We start from the raw sequence: 15,639 nt of genomic DNA, 5'->3' as shown, positions 1-15,639 counted from the left end.
ACTCGTCTTCGCTGTCATCGTCGGAGTGAGTTCTTACCCCGCCTGTTAGGCTTGTTCTTTACGTCGGATATCGTTTCTCTGACATAAGCGCTAAGGGCGGAAATAATGATATTGCCTCGATCAGGATCTGCCTCAGCGAACTGGCGAATCCCCTCGATTAAGGCAGTGAAGGGCGCATCGCCGATTTCGAATATTTGCTTTTCTGTTAGAATGAAGATGTAGAGGGACCTGGAAACATCGTCTAACTTCTCAAGAGCCTCGCGCCAACGATCGGTTCTGGGATTCCTGGGCTCGTCGTAAATAAGGGTTAATGTTGCCCTGATGCGATGGAACTTTTTCTGACGTGTGACCCTCGTTGAAAGAACTTGAAGTGCCTTGAATAATGACCGTAGGATAGCTCTCTGCTGTTGTAAATCAACGATGAGATCATCCAACTGCGCGAGATCGGATCTAGTAATGAAGTTGAGATCGGTCCTTGGTGTTATGGTCCTTGCAGCTCGGAATTGGGTGTAAAATAGAGCGGCTCGAGAAGTTGGAAAAAAGCGAGCGGTTTCACGGAATACGGGCTGCTCGGTATTTCATATTAATTAGAGCGGCTCTAAATTTACAAAAAAACCGAGCCTCTATTTGATTGGGCGGGAGCCAATGACCTGGCCAGTGTTGGAGACGAGGGAAGGGTGTGTAGATATGGGTGTGGCTCGGAGCGTTGGGCGACAGGGAGCAACCCCTGGCGGATGGTCGCACCTCGACTTGTCCGTGCGGATGCGTCACATCCTATAGCATCCATTGATGAGGCATCCCGGGAATGCCCCGTCTGGCAAACGTGGATGTCGTATCCAGAGCTATGGGAGGTTGCCTTGTCGCAAAACCGCCGCCACCAATACGAACCGGAGCTTTCATGTGAGGGGTTCTGGGATGTCGCACATTACCGTGCCACCTAAGAGCCTTGGCGCCTGATGGTAGAGCAAGGTGTCCCTCTCAAGGCATAGAAGGGTGGTCGTAGAGGCGTGATGACATTGAGCGAGCGACCGAGAGGTTGTCATTTTCGGCTAGGTAGCGCTGTAGATGTTGTTAAGTTGACCCCTTCCATTCCAGTGCTAGATTTGCTTGCCTCGTGACGATAGCTTATCTCTCAATTCTATAGTAAAGATGGCTGATGAGCAAGAGGCAGTGCTTATATGAGTCCGACGTGCGAATAGCCTCTCGATAAACTGATAGTATTTAGGAGCCGGAGCCGACTATGGAGGATTCGGGCATCGACGAAGTATGCCTTCTGGGCATCCCCATGTCCTTACTAACTCACATTGTTCCCACTAACTAACACCGTGTTAGGATTCCAACGAGTCCTCAACGGCGTCACTGTGGTTAAGCATCCTTAACTTTGAGAAAGAGAATGGCCGTACTTACTACGCCTTTAACCGTGGAAGTAAGTAACCAGAAATTGAGCTCCGATAATGCATTGACAATAATTGGGCAGAGTATCTGTATCCGAACGATGAGGTGAGAAACGAAATATCTTCGTAAGAGGTGGAGTTGGCTCATAGCTTTGCAGTAAGAGAAAGAGAGGCTGGGTATATCCGCCGACCTCTTTCGTCGCGGACACGGCTGATTCGAATAGATGTCATATATATGCTGTGGAACTAGATATTGGAAGGCCGGCTTGCGCTCTGCCCCGCGAATGCCAGCTCCACGAGGGTGCTGGATGCTGGTACTGGAACTGGTGTTTGGGCAATAGACTATGGTATGTGGGCTACTAGTCGAATGTAGATTTGGACGTATATCTCATTATGTGTAATAGCCGATTTACACCTAGAAGCGGAGGTCTTTGGTGTGGATCTCAGCCCGATTTAACCCCCTTTGTAGGGTCCGGGAGTGGGGCCTTTATTTGACCTCATGACGCTAATGAAAAAAGTGTCCCCTCCTAACTGTATATTTATGATAGACGACCTCGAACATACATGGATATGGACTAAGCCTTTCGACTTTATCTTCGCTCGAGGCATGATTGGAAGTTTCCGGGAGCCATAGGACTTTGTTAAAAAGGCCTTCGAGTAAGTAGTAGGACTTTTTTAAGACACTTTGCTAATGCCGTCTGTCTCTAGAAATCTCCGACTGAACGGCTACTTGGAGCTATAGGACAACACTTTTCCACTAGGATGTGACGACGGCACTCTTCAGGGAATACGCTTGAAAGAATGGACAAGCTATATGATCACTGCTGCCGACCGCGCCAAGAGATCGATCTCTGTGGTACCTCGCTTCTAGCAGATGATGGAGGACGAGGGCTTTGTAGATATCGTGGTGATAAGGAAGAAGTGGCCCACGAATCCATGGACACGAGACAAAAAACACAAGGAGCTGGGTGCGTGGGCACTGTTAGGGCTCTAGGATGACCTTGATGCTATCTCTATGGCATTATCTACCCGCGAGCTGGACTGGAGTTCTAATGAAACGATAGTCTACTTGGCCGAAGTTAGGAAGGACCTGTAGAACCGGTCGATCTATGCGTACTGGCCCGTGTAAGCGTCCCATTTTATACACGACGAGGTTAGTGACGACTAATATGAGACTAGCTATATCGTTTATGGGCGTAAACTAGACGACGGGCTGAGTGCTCTGAACGGATAGTAGGAAAGATAACTATCTAGAGGCCCTGAAACATCAGTACTGTGAACTTATATAAGTCTAGGAAACCACAGCGTATATTTGCAGATGTTGATATTGGCCGTTCGCGTGATATCGATCGCGTGCATGACCCTAGGAACTAGGCTACATTAGAGCATTGTATTATGATTGTCCTGTTTTGATTGATCGATCCCGTATAAGATTTTGCGGCTCTAAGTTGCTAGTGAAAACAATAACCTATTACGTAGTACATTGATCACGGGTTGATGAGCGGCGCGCCTGAGAGGCAAGCCAAGAATGACTGAGTCTGACATAATGGGCTAAGCAGCCAGCATTCCTGCCGAGTTATAAGTTAATCCTCAATAAAATACTCTTGTTCTTCTTCGAGGTAGACCGAGGCCTTGTCTGTCCTAGATGCGATGTATGAGAGTGTCTTCAATTAGCGAGGGCACGGAATGAGGCTCTGGCTGACGAGCGAACTATATGAGGCTAGCGGACAGGCAAGGCAGCCATCGCCTTGCAGCTCACCGCTAGCCTAGATAGGCGCCTATATGCCACCGCTTCCTAAAAGCTCAATAGTGAGTGGCTAAGTTGCGGTCAGGCGCCTCGGTGACCTGGAATAGGCAAGAATCGAGCAGTGCGCTAGTGGGCCTCACTGGCCATTCTGAAATTGACTCAACACCTATATAGTGACTTTTCAGGATGGGGAAGGTGGTACCCCCCGTGAGCCCCATTCCGTATACCGAAACGCATCCCCGCCACTGGCAGTAGCTTGACTGTACCTTGGTGAAGGACCACCTCCTATCCTAGTACCACGCATGTATGATGTTCATGCTATTGAAGTAGTGAGGCAGGTTCGCCTGACACTATCGGTTGGTGTAGGAAGTAGCTGCAGGCTGAAGGTGTAGCACGGCAGATGCCTGCCTCAACGGCAAGCCTGGCACCTCCCGATATTTGCTTATCATTGTGTGGCAGGGATAGCGAATACGTCCGGCTTCGTAACCTGGTATATTGGGCGTAACTAGTAGTAGAAAGGCGTTACTGGATGGAATGGGCACTTCGGCAAAAAACACGCCTGTAATAAAATCCTTGCGCGGCACATTGCCTGACACGTAGTCGTTAAGGTAGGCAACGTGGCTAGCACTTGCCTCATTAGCGGTGCTAGATAAGCCTTCTAGCTCGGTACCGTTGTGTATGAAAGTATCCACTCTAAGGTGTCCTAACAATATCGCTTGACTATAGTTACGCTCTTCGGCGCACTTATAATTACCGATAGTATTGTGGTCTAAGATGTGGTCGTGCTGCTTCCGGAGAAGACTATAAGACATCAATATCGCTAGTTATTTTGACGAACGCTAGGAGCATTGAACCCTATCCGAACCTGACTTCATCTGTTACCCACTCCGATAGCCATAGGCTCGTTACTATGGACATAGACCACCGAATCTATGCTTGGGTTGTTTACCTTGAAGCAATAATATAAATTCGTTCTTCCGTAGGCTCCGACCTTAGCGGCTATGACCTTCGTTGCCGAGCCATCGAGACCTACGTAGGAATTCAAAGTCCTCACCTAACCGCCGAACCTACAATTGGCGACGTAACTCGCCGGCTTGCCTTTCTCCGTGGACTTTTCTACAAGTCCGGCCAGCCGACAATCGAGGTCACTCCTGGCGTGCCCTGGAGTAAGGATAGTCTTTCCCGAGCCCTTGAAGCTATACCTCGAACTCAGGACTCCAACTTCGATTCGCTTAAGTAGGAACCGACCATGCTGACCCTTATCGAATTCGTCGCTAAGAAAACGTGGAGGTCTAAATGCTGCCTTCCCTAAAATCTTCCCGACTTGATGGACGAGTCGTACCTCGGTCCCTGGTGTGTGGATCTTGGAAAGCGAAGGCTCAAGATGTATAACTATCGCTATATCCCCCCACTACCTCTAGCATCGCTGCCATTAAACTTAAGGCCTATCAGTAGATTGGGAGAGGCGGCAGGTTTCGTTGCTCTAAAGGCACACCGGTTGGGTCCTATATTGTGCAGGTTCATCGAGTCTTCCTCTGATGCGTCCTCGACAGAGAACAATCCTCCCCACACGCCTGATTTTCTGGACGTAGATGACGACTCCGTCGACGAACCGATGCTATCCCGAAGTGGAAAAGGCGGGCCTCTATCTCGAGTTCCAGCGGCGTAAGCAAATGGAGAGAGACAGGTTACGTGGGCCGTACTGAGGGACAGTCAGTGACTGGGGAGAGATTTCAGAGAGAGAAGGGGGGGCGAAAACATGGGTATGATGGAAGCCTAGAACCGACTACGATCCTCTCGGCCATGAACAACGTAGAACACGCTAAGGATATTACCTCGAGAATGGAGAGATTGAAACAGTTTCTGCAGGTACTATAGCTCCTGCGATCGAAAGTCAGCTCATTCGTTGAGGAACACATAAATGGGCCAGTGATAGTTGATATATCGTCATAGCAGTATTCACTCAACGCTCCTTGGGCCCATACTACATGTACTGTAGTCAATAAAGTTTGATTATTCTCGACGGCAATCGAGGTCCTAGATTTGGATTAAAATGTGGAAGAAAGTCCATGGAGTGTCGTTTCGAGTTTTTGAATTGCTTGTGGCCGCTCCACTAGCCGGCCTCGGGGCCTCGAAACGGGGCGTATACGAAGTTGACGTCAATGGAGCCCCTCTTTTTTCTATTTGTATTACAGTGGTAGTAAAGTAGGAAGCCGCTCACGACTTTCGCTATATCAATCCTAACCTTGTTACTACGTAGGTGATCAAAATTGTGTCACTCGGACTTTGTCACTCTGACTTTGTTAGCTATGGGTGCTCGCCCTGGTCAAACCCAGTTCTCGCAGCCCACAGCTCTCCAAACCCGTGAGCCTCGCCACATCCGCGATATAGGGTTTCGAGAACCTTTTAGTAGAGGTAAAAATCTCAGGGATGAAGCTCACTCGGCTGTAAACAACTTCTACTACTCGTTCGCGCGTTTACACGGTTTTAGTATCTAATACCACGCATACATATCCCGAAGCAAACTGGACGGGTGATGCTATTCTATCCGCTACAAATCTGAGCTTCGACGACCTTTTAGTGAGAAAAAGATACCTCTTAATCAGGAAGGACGAAAAGTCTATGGCCTATGGTGTCATCAAACCGCCGGTTGAATCTGCTCGTATCGATAATCCTGCCGTGGAGAGTGCTAAACGCTACACACTTCATAGTGGATTGAAATAGGTGTTCATTCTTCTGGATTATTATTAAGAAGATCGAAGGTGCAATACCGAAGTAGTATTCAGGCACATGTTCAGCCGCTAGGCAATGAAGTTTGCTGGGTGACCACGCAATGGTCGTGGGATTATGCTCGTTGAATCAAGAGCGTAAATTGACACATTTGTTTTCAGTAGTCTATTTAGGGAAAGATGACATATCTATGTGGACCGCTTTGTGCCTGAGTCTATTGATGAACAGAGTCACTAGGCCATCCACCGTTTAAACGTATGCCTCTAGTCCCAGTGTAAAACAGTGGTTTTTATGCGACGAAGTTCTGTCCTCGCTCATTAGGCTTTCTCGATCCGAGCACCGCGCGACCATCGAAACTGACTAGCAAATGGACCTAAGACGTCTAGAGACACTGCCGATATCTACAATGTCATGTGTTGTTTATAGACGTCGCCGATGTGTTACTATTCGTGATCTGTTACGTGAAGAGAACGGATTCTGGATATAGTGGCGTACGACTTCGCGGGGAACATCTTCAAACACTTTTCCAAATACGGCGCAAAGTACGTTCAGGCTTATTGAGATTTCTAGTATCATATTAGCACTAAATCCCCCCTCAGAACCTTAGCGCCTCTTGCGTTGAACCACGAGTCGAGTCAAGGGGTTCGCGAAATTCACGATTACCTAGTACTTCATACGAACGAGTCCGATAGTGATTCGGAGCGTTCGGTGCATATAACCACGTTACCTGGGGCGGAGTTCTCTGCTGTCCGCATAGAGGGGGGAACTACTCGCTCCGCTGGCCTTGAGGCCTCGTCTGAGATGGTTTTGGTACCTGGTCAAGCGTGCAATGTTATCGGCGCTGCCTGCTATCAGGAGGTTTCAAATTGGATATATTACCTTTTTTGCAGGACTATTGGTTTCAGGGGTTCTTTGATAAAGTATTAGAAGATTCTTCTGACATTCTATGGATCACGAGTAACAAGTCAAAGAGTGATAAATGAAACCTATAGCCACTTTGGCCCGCCTTTTTATGTTACCTCTAAACAGGTACCTGACCCTTCGTCGTGAGCCTGGAACATATAACCTCAAACAAAAAGAGATGACCACTTCAATAATATGAATATAGCAGAATGAAACCCCTACGACTCATCGCTCTCGGATGGCGAAACCACGATGCTGTCCTGCAGACCAGCCGCTTCAGTGGACTTGACCCAACTAGACACGCCTTTGAGAGCCCCCTCGAGGTCTTTTTCCTTGCTGTGAAGGAAAACATCGATCTGTGCAGGAGAAAATGTCCGATTAGGTATCTGTGCAGCGAACTTTGTTGAGGCTTGATTAAGATCGTGCTCTGCTATTTCATCCTTGAACTCGTTTCGGAACAAGGCTGCAGCTATCTCCCTGGATGCTAACTAGAATTCGACACGACGATGGACTCTCCTAGCGCGTATTAATGCAGGGTCGAGTTTTTCCATGTGGTTTGTTGTCATCATGACTATGGCTCCTCCTTCTACGTTGAGTGAATCCAACTCTTTAAGTATGGTACCTAGGTAAGCTTTATCGACTTTGGTCCCCGATGTATTCGCCTCGTTCCGTGAGCGAGTAACATTAGCCGTATCGATGTCTTCCAGGAGAATGACACATTTTTGTTGAATAGTACTCATGAGGCTGCGAAATATCTAGTCGTCGTATATAGAGAGGCTTCCGGGGCGATATATGGGTACACCTAAGTGCTGAGCTACACACACACATACACATACACGTTTATTACGCCTAGTGGCCTAGAGCCAATAAGGCACTATTTGCTATTATATATAGTCGCTTCCTGTAGTCTGTCCAAATCTCCTAAGCCCATTAGAGGTCTTCTTTCCGCTCTTACTTTCTTATCTTCTGTCCTTCCGCTGGTTTCTCGTGGGGTTTAGATTGTATTGGCAAGCTGCTTGAAGGCTATTCTTTAAGTGTTTAGAGTCCTATCTACGGCGGCTGAAGCGGCGCCTGCTGTTATTGATACGAGGTGTGGGTATTAGGTTCGGTTAGTAGGGGAAAGGGGGGGGGGGGGGGGGGGGGGTTGGCGTGTTGGGCCCTTGTTAGGGATCACGCATTCTCTAATCGGCCCGTGGCCTTCGCAAAGCGTATTGTAGCTCGCATAGCTTTCATATTTGGCTTCTAGTCGTTACTATCTGATATCGTCTTCCTCCTAAGTGAAAGGAGATGTTGTCTCTTCGTGTGTTAGGTCGTAGGAGGATCTCGGCGCGTTGTATTGCCCATCGTGTGCATCGGAGGAGGAAGTGCTCTACCGTCTCTCTCGCGTGTCCGCATGCGCATTGGGCTGAAGCGACTGCCTTGATCCGGAAAAGTGAGGCGTTAAGTCTCGCCATGCCTGTCCTAAGCTGAGCCAGCATGCTCGCTTCTATCTAGGAAAGGTTGTCGTATAGTTCTCGAGTGTGCTTACTAGGTAGGGCTATATCTATTTTCTTCGAGAGTTTTCCAACCTTGTCTGGTAGCTGTCTCTCTATACGTAGTTTGCGCCTTGTAGCATTGAGGGTGGTGGACTGCATCTTCGGGAATTGCTTTTCTGGTGAGGCGCCCTCTCGGCTAGCCTTGCGTGCTTCTCCTTTCGCTCTCTTTAAGAGGTCGTCCTCGAGATGATTAGGCAGCTAAACGGCTGTGACGGTGTTCCCGGTCTCTCGAAGTCGAGTGACCGCTTCGTAGATGCAGCGAACGTACTCTTGTCTAGATTGTTGGCGGGGGTTTCGAAGTGTTAGCACTGCGGCTTTGTTGCTTGTCAGTATCGTCACGGTCTGGCCTCTGAGCTGCGGCAGAAATCGTAATGCGTATGCCGCCGCTACTAGTTCTCCGGAAAATGGGTTCTGCTCGGTCCTCATGCCGTGGGTGAAAGAAAACGTCTCGAGCCTCGTCCCTGGCCCCTTGATGATGCTGCCGACCCCGACTACCTCGTTTCGTGCCGAGCTGCTGACGGCAATGCGCACCGTAACGTCCTCGTCGATACGCGTCAAAGTTGCGTCGTCGTCGTTCCATTCGGTGACGGTTTGCACTCTTTCTATCTATGGCGGGAGTGTAAATGGGTTAATGGTTTCTAGATCCTCTATTAGAATCTCGTTGAGCGTAGTTGCTAGTTGGAAGAATGGGGAGCGGTGAAAGCGCCTGAATTTTCGGATGCGCGAGGTTAGCTTTCGAAGCGGGTTAGTCTCGGGTAGTGCGTAGAGGTCCGTCTATAGCTTGATGGCCCTTCTCGTGAACCGCTCTAGTGCGCTAGCGATGTGAGCCTCCGCTTCCGCTACGCTTATCGCTACTATGATGAACGCTCCAATAATGGCCTGCGCTCCGACTTTTTGGATACGACTGATGGCTGCCGCTACTCGGTCTTTGCACCTGTGCCTCTAGACGTTCGAGGCATAATCCACTACTGGGGCCACGGTGGCCGTGAATAGCTGCCGTGCTGTCGCCGGGGTCAATCCTCTCAGTCGCTTCAGCTCCATTATAGCCTCTAATCCCTTGGTCGCTACTCTTGCAATATGTTCCTTATACCTGAGTCCAATGTCTATGATGATGCTGAGGATCTTGACGTGCTGTTTGGGCTCGACTGCCTGCCCCTTGATTGTGAAGGGTTCCGAATCGGATCTTTTGGCCTAGCGGGTGAAGTGGATGACTGTAGTCTTATCCGCTTCGAAAGTCGCACTGCTTCTCCGCTCCTAGTCTAATGCTTTCTCGATGATCGCTTTAATCCCTTTGCGGTTGTCTTGCGTGGTTGGGCCGGCGACCCAGGCTGTGAAGTCGTCGACGAAGGCTATAGCCCCCCTATAGTAGTTGATCTTCTATTGTATAAGGTCCGCGTTAAAGAATAGAAAAAGGATCGGTGATAATAGCGACCCTTGTGGTAGTCCGGCCTAGGGCAGAGTCCGAACCTCTAATGCTTAACCGTTTACCTGGACTGTCGCTATGCGCTCTGAGTAGAATGCCTCTACTTAACGAAGTAAATCTTCTGGAATGCCCCTTGCCCTTATTCTCTGAATGAGTCTCTCTTTGCATACTCTATTATATGCTCCCTTTACATCGAAGCTTACGAGGCTGACTACCTAACGATTTCGCTATGCTGCGTAGATTTGTTCTTGTAGTAATACTAATGCTTGTTCTGCTGACCTCTATTTGCGGGCTCCGAAGTGATTCGTGGGCAATAGGCCGTATGTCTCGACTGTATGGGAGATCCTCTCCGTAATAACCGACTCGAGAACCTTGCCGAGCGTTGCGAGGAGCGAGATGGGCCTCCAAGCCTTGGCGATAGTATAGTTACCTTTGCCCGGCTTCTTAAGCGGGATAATCTTAGTATGCTTCTATTAGTCGGGGAGTACTCCTTCCTCTAGTGATGCGCGAAAAATCGCTAGGACCCTGTGCTTGATGGCTGGCTAAATCTGTTTCTAGACTATCGCTGGTAACCCGTCCTTACCGGGTGCTTTCTACGATTTCGTCGCGAAAAGCCGGCGCTCGACTTCTTCTATCGTGATGTCTGGTATGTTGACAGCCGATTCGCGCTACGGCCTCTCGCATTCCTCTTCGATGTGCTCTGGTAGGGGCGGAAAGAAGGTAGTAAGCAGTTCTTCCGCTTGCTCTTTACCGTTGGTCGTCCGCGTGCTATTAGCCTTCACAAGTTGTGGCACTTTGCCGAATGCCGCGTCGTTACCCGACTTGAGATACTTGGCGGCCTTCTAGATGTTATCGTTGTCGGCTAGAAAGTCGTTCTAATGAGTTTTCTTCTATTATCGAATGCTATCGTGGTATTGCTTCGCTGCTCCCTTGGCCGTGTTCTCCAGTGCTTCATCGCTCCGCCCTGCCCGTCTCGCTGCCCTCGCCCGGTTTCTCTAATGTGTGTGGATGTGGCGGAGCTGCGTAAGATCCGCCGTCTACTAGCGCTTCGCGTATGGCGATGGTTTGGCTTTCGGTGTCAAGGTCTATACTGTTTCTAGTACTACTGATATGAGTCTGTCCGTCTTCTCTTGAACCGTGCCCTCTATCGGGACTGTCTCGAGTGCCGTGGAGATTCGGGTGTTGATTTCCTTCTATGGCGCGTTCTTGAATAGAGGTCGGTTCTAGGCTTTCGGGGTCGGAACTAATACGTTAAAGATCGTTTCGATAGTGCGGTAGTCCGACCCGTGTTCTGTCCTATGCGTCGTATACTTGATCATGGATGTAGCTAGGTCCTCTGATACTAGTATAAGGTCGATTATCGATTCGTGGTCCCCGCCTTGCTATGTCTTCGTGCCCCGTAGGAGCATGCTATAGAGGGAGAGCTCGTTTATTAGGTCGATAATGTTATTAGCTTCACCCTGTCGTACCGGAGATACGTCGTCTCCTCCCTATAGTTGATCGTGGCGATTGAAGTCGCCTGTAATGACTACGTCTACTACCTTCCCTGCGGCTCTCCTAGCGTCCGCGACCACACTACGTATGGTGTTGCACGCTTCCTGTAATGCCTGGGTGTCCATCCCCTGCACGTACACGGACACTACTAGTACCAGTCTCTCTAGGAGCCGTAATAGTGCTACTATTATATCCGGAGACTCTATTAGTACCTGTTCCGCTTCTAAATCCTTCTTTATCTAAAGCATGCTTCGGATCGCCTATCGTCCTTCCCTAGTCGTTAGTAGGACTATCTTTGTCTATCTATGATGTCCCATCGGAGTCGTTAATAACCGTCCCTTGATCATCCGTGCCTGTGGTTCCTGAATGACTAGCACTGTAGCGTCCTGAATATCCTTATCGTTTATGAGGCTCTCGTGAACCTCGCTGCGTTTTCGTATATTGAGTTAGATTATTCGGAGCGTACTACTTATTCAAAGACGGGTATAGCTTCCTATAATTTCTGCTAAACGATGTATGAGGACCTCCGTAGGGAATATATTTGAGGATGGTCTTAGTGTAAGTACTGTGATGGTGACCCTCCTTGGCGTATTTCCCGTATGCCTAGGGTCGGTCGTACTAGTGAGCTTTGTGGCCGAAACCAAACTATTAATAGTTATAGTACTGGTCGAGACGAGGACGAGGTTTAAAGACCTTGGCCCTCCTAGATTGTCCTCCTGCATAAGCGTAACCTTCTACGATTAGCCTCTCTGCGTCCCTTCTCCTCGTGAGGTAAATAACTATTGATCCGTAGGCCTTCGCAACGTCTCTATTACTTAGCTAGCTAACTTTCGTAACTTGAACGTCGTTTTCTTTGCTAATCTCCTTAGCTGCTCTACTACGGATATGGTTCGCCTTATCTAAGACCGCCGTTCGGCTTACGTAGTCTACTTTAATAGGATAGAGTTCGTCTCGTAGTATCCGAGCTCCTCTAGGTAGCTTGGCTTCTATTAACCGTTTCACTATAGTGTGTTCCTGCTCGTTTCTGTAGGTAATCCTGATTCGAGGCGTCTTCGGATCTTTAGTCACAGCTAGGTAACGCTAATTGGGTTGGCTTTAGTCTATCCTAACCTCGCCTTCCGTGAGGGTACGAATAGCGCCCGGTGTAAGTTGTTTATCTTGTTCACCCTCGATCTTTGACGTGTCGATTGTGCAGAAGTGCGTGTCCGTTGGAGTTGTCGTGGTAGCCTGCCTCGTGTTGCTGAGTTGGCCGGCTGGTGGTATCCGGGCGATGTCTGCGTAGGATGGCTCCGACCTATCCTGCCTAGCGATTGTCGTAGTGTTTGCTTCGATGCTCGTACGCAGGCTCTGGGCTTCGTTCGTAGTCGTATAGAGGGCTTTCCTAAGCTCCTCTACTTCGTTCTGGAGCTCCTTAATTCTTCTCGACTAAGACTAGGACTCTTCTAGGACCTTTCTTATGATCTTCGTCTATAGTTCTATCTGTTTTTCTATAGCGCGTAGTAAAGTCCTTCCGTCTAGCTGCCCTCTACTGGTCCTGGGGGTTGGTCGTTGTACCGTCGATTTGGTACCGCGCCCCTTACTTCGCTTCGTGACTTCCGTATCGTCGGTCGTATCGTTGGTTGCTTGATTGTCGATGGCTTCGTTGTCGATGGCTCGATTGTCGATGGCTTTGTTGCTCGGCTTGCGCTTCGGTCGAAGTTGTCGTCTCTTAATACTATCCCTCTCTTCTTCATCCGACGCGATACGGATCGTGTCGCGTTCGATCGCCATGGCTGCAGGTGGGGCGCTACGTGGAGTGGGATCTACTAGTTCGCGTCGCGCCGTCCCACGTCAAGACCAACCCACCCACGATCAATCTGCTGCCGTACTTCAACGAAATAATAAATGATTTCAATCTTCGAGTCTGTCTGTCCGCTGCTGTTCCTCGGTCACCTCTCAGCTACATACCGATACGCTAAAACCAACTTATGCAAGGCTCCGGGTGAACCCCGGTTGATGTCCTGCGGCGTTCGGAGTGCGCCTTGTCTGTGCACAGGCCACCTGCGATTGACACTAGTCCTGAAGACGACGAAAGAATCCGGTAGGGTTACCGGCTGCGACACTAGCGCCACCGGAAACGGAGGGAACCAAGTCTTCGACACGGCTCTGTTAAGTCGTTTGTACTCAGAGAAGAGGGGGATCCCACACAGGTCCGACGGCCCAGGGCCGGAGGCGTCGGGGTGACCCACTGTGAGCCAGCACGGCCCGCGCTAGACACAGCAGAAGCGGGATACGTATCTGCCTACTCTCGCAGACGTATGATTGGTCATCAGGGCCCATATTGAACCCACCTCTACGTGCTTCTGGCGGCTAATGGTTGGCTGGGGCGTTACTCCTCCCTCGAGACTGCAAGCTCAAACGCGACCATCGACGGAGAACCTGCATAAATCAGCTCTGATCCCACTCGTACCATGCTCCCGAAGCACCCCTCGTTTGCTCATGGCGCCACAGAAGCGCACAAGACAACAAGCAGGCGACCTCTCCCCTGAGAGTCTCCCCCGTCAACCGCCAGCGAAGAGAAGCAAAGCGACAACTGACCTCGATATCGACACCTGGGCGACTTGGGAATATCCGCCCGAGTTTTGGGACCGGCTGTCCAAGATCGAATTGACCCGCAGAGCCATCAGAGAACTCGACCGTCGCACAAAGCGCCCGCGCAAAAGGCTTCTACGCTCTCGTTCTCCCGCGGCCCAACAAACCGCAAGCCCGGATGCCGACCGTAGAGCTCTGGCTCGATTCGCAAGACACGGCGGGCCGGACTTGTCTGACCTAGCAGGCGTGAGTAGTGCTACACGCGCAGCAGGGAAAAATTTCTGACGATAAATCTAGTATCCCCCTCCCCCGGCATACTGTCCTGTCCCCGCCATCATGAGTTCGAGACAATCCTCCCGAAGTGGCGGCAGCCGATTGACCAACCCAACTTCGACACAGCCCACCTCGGTCACAACCAAGTCGAAGAAGTCAGCATACTTGAGCAGCATCTAACAGACCATGGTATTCACGCAACGTATTCGTCCGAGAAGCCGAACCTACAGGAAATCAGAAAGGCGCTAGTAGCCCCCAGGCAGTCGCTCTCGCCGTCGCAGTTTTCCGAGGGCGCCTTTGAAAGCTTCCAGGAGGCCAATGCCCGGGCTAAGGACGAAGACGATGTGCTAGCAAACGTGTTGCCGACAATTCTTGGTCCCAATCAATCCAGGCATCCGTCCGGAAGAAACACAATATTCGGGAATCTCGAGCCTCTCACCGATGGGACGACCGCCCCGGCCAAGCCAGACATTTACTACGGAGCTTCTCCCGAGGAACTATCCCGACCTATCCGCAATGAGCTCGAGCGTCACATCATCCCATCATCCATGCACGACAAGCCCATGGCGCCAAACTTCTTCGTCGAGGTCAAAGGGCCAGACGGCAGCGCGGGTGTCGCAACGCGACAAGCTCGCTACGATGGCGCAATCGGCTCGCGAGCTATGCATAGCCTGCAAAACTACGGCAGAGAGCAGCCACAGTACGACGGCCATGCCTACACCTTCAGCTCGACCTACCATGACGGCACCCTCAAGATGTATACGCATCACTCCACGGCGCCGACCACCGAGGGAGGGCCGCCCGGTTATCGCATGGCCCAAGTGGACGCCTGGGCCATGACGGGCAATCGTGACGGTTTTGTCAGAGGCACCACCGCGTTTCGGAACACAAGGGATCTAGCGAAGCAGCATCGTCACAACTTCATCCAGGCGGCAAATAACAGAGCATCACAGCAGGCGATTCCAGCTCCCCGAGATGACCTTATAGCTGCAGCTCAGCTCGATCCAGACAAGGAGGAGAGTGACGACGAATTCGTCGATTACCCGGATTACTCTCCCCCACGCACTCCCGACGATCCTGCTCCTGGGTTTGCAGACTTAGACGACTATAGCCAGGGCTCTGCACTGCCCGAGCTCGGCGATACGACAACCAGCTTCGCATCTAGCTTCACATCTAACTTCACCGCCGCCCGCCCAAAGCGGCCGAGGCAGCCACTAAGTCCTGACTCGAAATTTACCACTCGAAGCCCCCCATCCAAGAATCGCCATCCTCGGGGGACAGGTAGGCCAAGCCAGAGTTCGCCCCGCCTTGATCTTTCGCCAATAGATGAAGCCGAACAGGTGTGGGTGGAAACCTACTGGCACGATGGGCACATCTGCTTCCGCATTGAGAAGGAGAAGATCAAGACTGATCGGAGGGACTGGGCTCTACAAACACAACAAGATGGGATGTTCTGCTTTTGCTGGCAAGACGCCAGGAAGCGGACTGTTTGGACGAAGGAGCTGGCGGAGGACGATACCGGCCACATATACGCAGCGCCATAGAGGCTGGGAGGGTCGTACTCAACTC

The 15,639-nt window shown here is 50.5% G+C and overlaps 1 protein-coding gene across 1 annotated transcript; it reads left to right on the top strand.

The window, feature by feature from the left end:
• Positions 1–1,156: 1,156 nt before the first annotated feature.
• VDAG_05224 (uncharacterized protein) lies at positions 1,157–2,028 on the top strand (the record flags this gene model as incomplete). Its single annotated transcript, XM_009654960.1, has 6 exons — positions 1,157–1,189; positions 1,226–1,264; positions 1,333–1,426; positions 1,478–1,500; positions 1,645–1,741; positions 1,943–2,028. 6 exons carry the CDS (start codon positions 1,157–1,159, stop codon positions 2,026–2,028), a joined length of 372 nt encoding a protein of 123 aa, XP_009653255.1.
• Positions 2,029–15,639: the final 13,611 nt, after the last annotated feature.

The sequence above is a fragment of the Verticillium dahliae genome, genomic scaffold (assembly GCF_000150675.1).
Source record: "Verticillium dahliae VdLs.17 supercont1.9 genomic scaffold, whole genome shotgun sequence".
In the NCBI taxonomy this organism is placed as follows: Eukaryota; Fungi; Ascomycota; class Sordariomycetes; order Glomerellales; family Plectosphaerellaceae; genus Verticillium; species Verticillium dahliae.
Note: the sequence above shows the minus strand (reverse complement) of the source record. Positions and strands in the feature narration are given on the sequence as shown.